Source organism: Spinacia oleracea, chromosome 5 (assembly GCF_020520425.1).
Source record: "Spinacia oleracea cultivar Varoflay chromosome 5, BTI_SOV_V1, whole genome shotgun sequence".
Taxonomy (NCBI): domain Eukaryota; kingdom Viridiplantae; phylum Streptophyta; class Magnoliopsida; order Caryophyllales; family Amaranthaceae; genus Spinacia; species Spinacia oleracea.
In genome coordinates, this window is record NC_079491.1 from 16640251 (window position 1) to 16650496 (window position 10246).

The 10246-nt window shown below is 34.2% G+C and overlaps 1 protein-coding gene across 2 annotated transcripts; it reads left to right on the top strand.

The window, feature by feature from the left end:
- The first annotated feature begins 1216 nt into the window (after positions 1-1216).
- On the top strand, positions 1217-5811 carry LOC110786038 (membrane-anchored ubiquitin-fold protein 3). 2 transcript variants are annotated; one of them, XM_056828787.1, is made up of 4 exons: positions 1217-1511; positions 1611-1827; positions 3669-3839; positions 5496-5811. In XM_056828787.1, exons 2-4 carry the CDS (start codon positions 1698-1700, stop codon positions 5546-5548), a joined length of 354 nt encoding a protein of 117 aa, XP_056684765.1. In that variant the 5' UTR covers positions 1217-1511; positions 1611-1697; the 3' UTR covers positions 5549-5811. The 2 variants fall into 2 exon arrangements, with proteins under 2 accessions (XP_056684765.1, XP_021846239.1); XM_021990547.2 differs by having other exon boundaries at positions 1219-1511; positions 1606-1827.
- Positions 5812-10246: the final 4435 nt, after the last annotated feature.

Genomic DNA, 10246 nt, shown 5'->3' on the forward strand with positions numbered 1-10246 from the left:
ATCGTTAGATCCCTATTTACCTAGCTTAGTGTGGCAATTGTAGTTTGTATAGATACATTACAAAGTAATTAAAATAATCACAAATTGATTCCTTCAGATACACATGATATTTCTAATATAGGTGTATAACAATTAGATCCTTTTTCTCTCTATTCATGGGCGATATGTATTCATTTGTTGCATGTCACATTCTAAGACATAATGAAATCTATCCACTCAAAACTCGCCCCGATTCCGAATTAGCACTAAGGGTGAACCGGGTGCTCACACCAAAAAAAACATTCTAAGACAAAATACTTCGTCATCATAATCACAAAAGACCTCTAGAACTCTTCTCACTCTAGCTTCTAGTCTTTTGAGTTTGGTTTACCTCCCCAAACACACTCACCCCTTCTTGCATGCATTTTAATGTTTAGACTTGCAATTTATTAGACTTAATTATATTATACTCAATTATTATATTTAAACAATTATAGTTCATCGTGTTCTTTAAGTGGAATTTTCCTGAAAGGTTCATACGTTGTTTTAAGAACCATTAGATTTTGTTAATTAGATCTTCTTTAGTTTTATCGAGTGGAAAGGTTGGTGGAAATATGTTTTTATTTGAAAAAATTGCATGTTATAGTGTTATATACGAAAGACATCCTATATTGCAAGATACATCCAGTAATTGTAGAAACCAATATTTGCACTCTTCATAGTTCATATTCTTGGACGATACAAAATAATAATGTGCAAAAACCAATATTTTATAACATCATCGGTATAACCAACTTTATTTATTTGTTTTGAAGGGTAGCACATGTCACCGTTGGTCTGTTGGTTACCGCATAGTGACATAGATCCGACTTTTTCAAATACTAGCACAGTTGGATATAACTTTGGACTATTTTGTTGAAAATTAAGGGCAATAAACCAAACCCTAAACATTGACAAAAATAAACAAATAAGGAAATTGATCCCTTAACTCGCAAGGTATTTTCTAAATGCCATTCGGTATAATTTTAGGATTATTCATTCAACCCGTAGCAAAAACTGACCAACCTTAAAATAACGCGACGTAACCCCGACTCAACCAACCCGTTTGTTTTATGATCCAAAAATATCGGGAAGCGAACCCGAATTGCAGCCTGATATCCTTCTCTCCTCAAACCGTACCGTCGCGTAATTACCAACCCAAGTCGTAACCGGTAACCCAAAACTCCAAAAGCCGAAAGCGGAAAGCAGGAATTCTCTTACCAATTGACAACAAACAGTGATTGTGTGTGTGATAACATCATCACCAATCACCATGGGGTCGCACACACCCAAAACATAACTTCCAAATAAACTTTCCTCTTTCGATCGATCATCTTTCCCGTCTCCTCAATTTCCCCCTTTAGATCTTCCTAATTTCTCCCACTCACCTTTTCAATTCCCACATCAATTCTAATTCACTGTAAAAAAACCCAGAGAATCAAAGAACATCACTTACACCCAGATCCGAGGACTCCAATTTTGTAAAAATTCAGGTAATTTTCCCTGTAATTTTCAGTTCAATTTTGATGAAATTTATGTGAATAATTCATAATTTTTGCCGATTTTATTTGGTGGGTCAACCCCCAGTTTAGGGAATTTTTCTGGGTTCAATTATTACTTTTTTCTGGGGTTGTTGAACATTTTCTGGAGAATTGTTTTGAGTCAACTACTGAATACAAATGCCGGAAGAAGATCTTGTGGATATAAAGTTCCGGTTATACGATGGATCAGATATTGGTCCGTTTCGTTACTCATCTGCCTCGACTATTGAGATGTTGAAAGAACGAATTGTCTCCGAGTGGCCCAAAGGTTTGTCTTAATTTCATTTCCTTTTCCTTTTTTAGCTTTTTATGCAAATTTGATGATATTTTTGCATATGATATACTTTTTATTTCATAATAATCTTGTTCAAGTTACCCATAATTGTGGATGAGAAAGTGATTTTAGTTATAGAACTTATGATCCAGTTCTTATTAGTGGAAGTTGCCTATTGTATGCGGTTTCCTGTTTTGGCTTATAAATTATGCAATTATATTTTTAGCAAGTTTTTGGATTAATGAAGTGTGTGTTGAAGAGGAGGGGAGGGTTTGTATTGACTGAATTAGCATTAGTTTGTTAGCTGTGTATCGAATAGAAGTGGAATTGTGGTGATTAGTGCCCTTTTGATATATTTAGCAAAATCCAAAATTCTTGACATGTTATTATCCTCTTAAGCTTCTATTCATGTGTACCGTTTCTTATAGACGGAGAATCAAATGGTTAGCGCATAACACATCAGTTCAATGATACACGTGTTCAATTTTCTTAAGCATAGTAGGTTTTTGGATTACCAAAGTGTGGCATATGGGGATGTTGAGTGATTGCCTGATTGGTCAGGATGGAATGAATTAGCAGTTTGTTTGATAGCTTTGTATCAAAGAGAAGGGGAATTGTGATAATTATTACCCCTTTACTACCAGTGGCGGACCCAGGATAGTTGATCAGGGGTGGCACAAAAGCCATACGAGAAAATACTAGTGTATAATTATTATAATTGGATATAAAAGTGGGTAATTTGTAGGTTTTTTTTCCCTCCCTTTTTCATGATGTTATATTGGTGTAGTTTTTTGAGGGATATATTGGTGTAGTTATATTGGTGTAGTTGATTGTAGGAGCTACAAAAGTTGAAATTGGTTGAGATTTTTTTATTTTTTTAAAAAAAACAAAAGTCTAAATATAATAGAATGTACAAAAATAAAGATGAACTCTACGGAGTATTTTGATAAAGGTTTTTTTTTTTTTCTTTTTTGGACATACTATTATGATAAAGTAGTAGTTGAAGGAATTTATTTTGTTTATTAAAAAAACACAGTCCAATTATATGTATTTATGTACAATGAGAAGTGGTAAGAGTTATGAATTATATGGAGGTGGAAAAAAAGAACAAATATGCTATTTACGAATGAAAACAAAATAAGAAACAAAACACAGTTTTGGGTACTCGAACCCGCACCAAAGCAACTAACCTATTCAAATGATCAAGAAACCATCTGCGCTATTTTACAACTTGTGCTGTAAATTTGCAAATTTAAATATATATCGTCATTTGTTCTGCTATAGATATTCAGTTTCGCTTTTTTTTTTTTCCGGGGGTGGCACGTGCCCCCCCTGGCCCTCAACTGGGTCCGCCAGTGTTTACTACACACAGCACAACCAAAGGATTGCAAGAATGTCCAGTCTTGTTTCCCGTCTTCTATTTTGCATAAGTAGGACATGTGAGGAATTCAAATGGTTCACACAGTAGTTCTAGCCTGCGTTGAATGGGTGTGTGCATTTTTCCGTTACAGTTGGTGGCATTGGTGCTCCTGAGCTCCCGCACTCTCCCCTCCCTTCTGCACCTAGTCAAATTTTTGTCTTATGCATATATGGATTTCGAAATGTTTCGTTTTCATACAAAAATAGTATGCGCTGTCTTCTTATGAAAAATCTGTGGGATTATCAAAGAAGCCTTGATTTCATTTCACTGAAAACTCCAATTTCAATCCTCGTGTGTATGTGTGTGTGACATTTTTCCTGGTGCATCTAGTAGGCATTAATTTTCTTTTTCTTAGTGGTTGGCTGCCTAGCTTAATGCAGAAAATATTAATGTTTTCTTTCTGATGTTTCCCCAGGAAAAACTGTTATACCAAAGGTGGCAAATGAGATTAAGTTAATAAACTTTGGTAAAATACTAGAGAACAATAAGACTGTTGGCCAGTGCCGGGCACCTTTTGGTGAGCTTACTGGAGGAGTCATGGTTATGCATGTTGTTGTACAGCCATCTCAAGCAAAGACTAAAGCAGGTGTTTTCCTTTTTGTTGGTTCATTAACACGTTGAACTCTTTCCAAATTCTTAGTTTAATTTTATGCTCGGGTATTGCTTTCTCTTTGAGTAGTTGGAGTCTTGGAGATCTAATTGTTTGGTATAAACTGTTAACATAATGTCTTGAAATCTGCAATATAAGACCCTCTTCATGAATTTCTTCTGCAAAGTTTTTGGTTATTCATTCCAAATTTTAAATAGTTTTTCTTTCATTATTCCTTTGTATGTAGTTTATAAGTTCTGGCTCTAATACTTAAAAGATTGGTTTTGCCTGGAGAAGTTATATTTGTTATAAGTTCTCATACACATTTTATTCATTTTCTTTGACAACATTTCAAATTTGTGGTTTCCTACATCTCCCATTTCTTGAGTTCAACTGATCATTCAACTGTCTTGATTATTTTTGTTATTGGAGTGTTTGTGTTTGGGGTACATCTTATGTAACCATATGAGCGTACAGTTGCATATTTGCACATGCTTATTGTTTGTTTTACTTCTAAAAAACTTATAATAACATAAGCCGTGTTAGTGAATTTTGGGAAGAGCAATGACTCAATGAGCAGTTGTGAGGTACCACAAGTTTCTCCTCGAATAAATTTGATTTCTAGAGTTTTCCCTGAATTAACTTTGCTTTTCTATTATTTTCTCTCCTACAAATTGTATGGGGCCTGGGGAGAATGGGCATACAGATACTTTTCTTGCCCCCCTCAACCCCATCCTCTTTCAAATCAATACACTACGGGCTGACGTCAGTGCGTCACCAGAGTGAGTCAGGGACCATGCAACAATAATTTCATGAAGTGTGGCTAACTGGCGATAAACTCTTGCAATAGAACAGTGGCAACTACCTCTACCCAAAATTAATATGCCATGATTGACTTTAATGGTCAAAACTCACTAATTTGACCACAAGTTTGCAGACTTCTTTTTATGATGTGAAATAAAACAGCTTTTAAAATTTCCCATGAAAAAAATGTAAGATGTGGTATTATTTTATTATTGTTTTACTATAATGTATTGAAGATAAAAGTTGTCAAAGTTGACAAGATTTGATAACAAGTCAATTATGGCCAACTTTTTGGGATGTAGGGAGTGTAAATGGTGTTGGAAAATGTATTGCTGGCTTAGGACTTGAAACAATTACAAAGATTTGTTTGATATTTTTTCGGGGTCAAATTATTATGCCTACTTGCCTAGTATCAGGGTGCTGGATAATCTACATGGCAATTAGTCTCAGTTGGTTTTTTTAAGGCAACGTCGTTACTTGTTCAATGCTGCATTGTTTTGGCAGCTAATTAGAGAATTTACAGAAATACTTGTCTTTTCTACTATAATAACTTGTTCTTCATCCTCCTTGATTGCTCCGCTTCAAAGTTAACACTTTCATCAGCTTTTACTTGAATCCTGATTCCTGAAGTGATCACTGGATAGTTCAGGGTCTCAAATTTTCCACATGTCAGCGGAAGAACTATTTAGTCTTCCATTGGATTGCATTGGATGCTCAATTTAATAATCTTTACTGATCTACGAAGTTCTTTGTACTAATTGGGCTTCAAATGAGTCTTTTGGGTCTATTTCTAGTACGTATGTGATTTCCCCGTTCTAACATCAAGTGTATTGTTGTTGTTCTGAGCAGAGAAGAAGATTGAAGAGTCGAAGAAATTTGTTTGCTCATGCTGCATTATGTAGGAAAGAAAGCGTGCAGACTCATCAAGTAGATGGATAATTGTGCATCAAGAATGGGAGGCAGGAGGTTGCTGGAGCTTATATTAAAGCAAGTTATATCATTCTGTATCCTCACTGACAATCTGCTAGCCTCATGATTTTCTTGAAAGCTTTGCCTTCTTCTTTTTTCTTTTTTTTGGTGTACCAGTAACACGAAGCTGTATAGAGCTATTTGCTGTAATGGAAAACCACAATTAACTGTGAAGAATATATAGCCGTTGTGTGCGTGTGACTGATGCTAAGATAAAACAGTGCATGTCATCTTTCTTTTTGGAACAAAATCAAACTTCATAACTCTCTGCACTCTTGGACTCTATCCTGGAAGTTCCCATTGTAAAATACTAAATTCTCTGGTTTGTCAGTCTCAGATTTCTAGAGACTATATCAACTAAGCTAGGCGACATTGACAAATTTCCCCTTTTGAACCTTTTATTTCAAAATGTAAGAAAATGCATAATCCACCTACATTAGGTCCATCTAATCCACAACTATAATTAGTTGAGAATGAAATGTGCGTTATGTGCCTGTCAAGTGAACATCCAGCCTGTTTGTATTTTAAAACCAATTCTTGTACTCCGTAAAAGGTAATTATTCCGCATTAAATTACATGTCATATCACCCATTTTCCACCTGATGGTATGAACTCTTAAGAGTATTTATTTGTTAGTTTTCCAATCATTCCACCAAAATAAATAACATTCAATTAGAACGGAGGGAGTATCAAATACAAAATTTTATCCTAATCACTTGACTTGTGTTCTTCAATATGATTGACTTAATTTTTAGTTTTCCATCAATTTATTTCTCTATGTACACAAGCAAATAATCCAAAAGAAAATAATATATCCAGGGGAGGTGGATATGACTAATAGTCTCATACCAAATTTTTAGGTATCAAATAAAAAAATCAACAATTTTCCGACTAAAAACAAACACATGGTATTGAAAATCAATTAAGTTTCAATTGTATTCCATCATGATTTCATTCCTGATTCCAAAATCATACCACCGTATGAATTAAATGTCCCTTTAAATTCTTGAATATTGCTTCGTATTTGTTTAAGTATTTGTTTAATTATTGTAGATTTGTGGTGGTGGAGGAATATATGACAGGCTATTTCAGGTGTGTGATCATACATGATGGAATGCATGTTCGACAACGATCGCATGCGCACGAACATTATCAAGTGAGAGCTGAAATGTCTAGCACGAACAATATTCAGTAATTGACATTCATTCAAGGAAGGCTTTAGAAGATGTAACTTTGAGTGCTAAAATAGACATATGATTTTTGCCCGAAGTTAATAAAACCCATTCAAATTCAATACAAAAGGTCTTGCGCGCACAAGGTGTACAATAAATTTATTGTACACCAAGATAACTTTACTCATTTTTCTGTAACTTTAACCTAGTTTTGATTAACTTTTATATTAGTAAAAAGAAAGTTGATAGATAAACATTTTAAAGGGTTAAATGATTAATTTTATACATTATTAGTGATTTTGAAGAAATAAGTTTTATTAAAATTTTAAAAAAATTCACTAAAAAATAGATAACTTTTACATATATAAGCTTAACTTTTAAGCATTTTGAGTTAAATTTTACTCCGGTGTACAATATTTATTGTACAACCCTTGTAAATAAGAATTTGTGAATTCAATATTACTCACAAGGATTATAGAGTCTAACATGCCCAACAAGACCACTATAAATATCTCTTACAGGATAAGGTAAAAAACACTGATTCTCTAACCTAAGAGTACCCTTCCTACTCTCTCTCTCCTATATTCTCAAATATACATTAATTGTACCCCCGAGTATCCAGAGTTCATCTTGCATACATCGTATGCGACCTGAAGTCAAGACATCAAGGACGCTCATGTCATCATCATGACATAGTTTCATACCCGAAACAAAAGAATTTGACATTAGTAATTGTCATTAATTAATATCATTAACATAAGTATAATTTTCATGTGATATCACAAAAAAGCACAATTTATTTATTTTAACCTAAAAGCAAGTCTTACAAACATAAACAACCGATTTGCCAAACTAGTGCCCAAAGATAAAAATAATATCAAAATAGTGTTGACTTAAAACTATTTGTCAAGTTGGTGTCCAAGTAGAATTGGGAAATACAAAGTTACTCCCTCCGTATTTTTTTAAGAGATACACTTGGCCGGATACGGGTATTAAGAAGAATAATTGAATGAAATAAAATAATAAAGCAAGTGGGGTTGGATAGATATTTTAATAATTAAATATGTGGGGACCATGTCATTTTGGTGGGTGGAGGGTGGGGTGGGTTTATGAAAATATTTGTTTAATAGGATGGTGGGTGATAGGGTATATTAGATGTATTATTTAATTAGATGATGGGGTTGATAAGTTACTAAAAATGGCAAGTGTATCTCTTAAATAAATACGGCCGGAAAAAACAAGTGTATCTGTTAAAAAAATACGGAGGGAGTATTTTTTCTTGCTTCGAATTTTTCAAACTAGTGCTAAAAAATAAAGATATTCGTAAAGTAGTGTGTTGACTTAAACCTATTTCTCAAGTTGGTGTCTATATAGGATTGAGAAATACAAAGTTGGATAATTTTTAGAAGAGGTAGCTTTTGTTCATTACCAATCTACAAAGCTATGTACAACATGTTTTAGCCTTTGTGCATTAATTATCTAAGACACAACTTACAATCCACAAATAATGACGGATTAACGACGGGATTTTCTATTATGACGGGTTCGCGACAGGAAATCCCGTCGTTAATCAAGGATTATTGGCCTTTCGCGACGGGATTTCCCGTCGTTAATAGTACAATTTCTTGTAGTGAATAATAATACCGTAATAAATTACTGAAATATTTTTAAATAATAGATAACACATACCAAGAAAATCACCCTCAAGCTACTTATAACCCTCAAAAGACGTATACACGTTAATTATATTTTTTGTAAAACATAAAAAATTGTATATCATAAACTGCCTAGTACAAAAATTAAAGTCCTTTTAAAGGCAAAAAATCCTAATAAAACTAGGACTAGGAAAACTAACTAACATTAATTAAAACACGTAAATTAAATCTTGGGCTTAAATAAGAAAAACCGACTAAAACCTGCAAGCCAAAAAAGGTAATTTAATAATAATAAACTTAAAAGAGTCCAACAATCTCACGCCTTGCACCTTGCACCTTGCACCTTGCACCTTGCGTGAGAGTACGTACACCACGAAACAAAGTGACTGAAGTTGTAGTTTTTTTTAGTATGTCCCTTTTGCCTACAAATACTACATGTCACCTTTCCTCGATTACCTTGATCCATCTCATTTCGTAATCTTTAGGACGGAGGTCATCCAGGCTTTCGCTTTTGATTAGCATCAACGATAACTTTTGGTCCATTATAATGTGTCCAATAGTCTTTTGTCAGGGATAGGATGAAACATTCATTTGTAAGTTCCCATATATTCCCCACTTGAATAAAAGGAGTCAACAAATTGGGTCGATGACAAACTCAAACTAAAGTTGACTGTGTGGGTATGAGAACGGAGAACCCTTTCTTTGATCTCTATTACCATGCGCCCAGTTGTTCTTTGGTCAAACATCTCGACTTTTATGTCTTTCGTTGTTTTATCACTATACAAATGTCCATCAACAAGTACGTAGTATTTTTTTGTACGATTCACGTCTCTGCACAATATAGGAATTCACTCCAAAGAATATCATCTTCACTAATACTGTGATGGGTCATGGTCATGGTCATGGTCATGGTCATGGTCATGGGTAAAACACGGGATCCCTATTCCCTAAACAACATTATTGAAGACCTCGACTAAGTTGGTATAAATATCATTCAGCTTCCACATTCATCTCCCCTATCTTTTGCACACCGTAATCAAACTTTTTCTTCTGATGTTGAAAATCCGTCCAACCATATGCATATAACTTTCACCTCTTTGTTTGATTACAATAGAGTGAATATTGTTTTACAAGATTTTTAGTCCTTAACTAGTTCCTTTAATTCTGTTAGTTGGTCTCATGTTAGACGGGTGACAAGTTAACAATAACATAGTCCATTACCTTGTTAAGCTAATTTCTTTTATAGTAGAATAGGTATAGGAAATCGTTGCTTGTTAGAGATTCTCTATATGTACGTACTCATGAACATTTTGTCTTTAAATTAATACATTAACTTATACCCCCTCAGAAAAATACTATTAAAAAAAACCAACAGTCCCCCTTCAAGAAATTACAGGCCCCGCCATTAAATTGTACTCCCTCCGTCCCTTAATACTTGCACCGCTTTCCTTTTCGGGCGGTCCCTTAATACTTGCACCACTTCTATAAATGGAAATTTATACTTATATTATATTATTTCTCACACTTACTTACTAACCCCACCTACACCCCTATTCCCTACAAAAAAATCATTTAAAAATTCACACCCCCACTCCCCACTCTCCACCTCTTACACATTTCCCACTAACTATATTAAAAAATACTCCACTATCAACTTACACCCATTAAATTAATAAGTCAATTTCAATGTCTTAAACTCCGCACCGGTCAAACCGGTGCGAGTATTAAGGGACGGAGGGAGTAATGTAATATTTTTTTTTGACGGAGAAGAACAATTTCATTAATGATAAGCCATACGGCATCT

Bases quoted from the DNA above. Each gene is read 5' to 3' on its own strand.
- LOC110786038 (XM_056828787.1), top strand. From the start codon at position 1,698: ATGCCGGAAGAAGATCTTGTGGATATAAAGTTCCGGTTATACGATGGA. The intron at 1,828-3,668 runs GTTTGTCTTAAT...ATGTTTCCCCAG, and splicing joins TGTCTCCGAGTGGCCCAAAG to GAAAAACTGTTATACCAAAG. The intron at 3,840-5,495 runs GTGTTTTCCTTT...TGTTCTGAGCAG, and splicing joins TCAAGCAAAGACTAAAGCAG to AGAAGAAGATTGAAGAGTCG.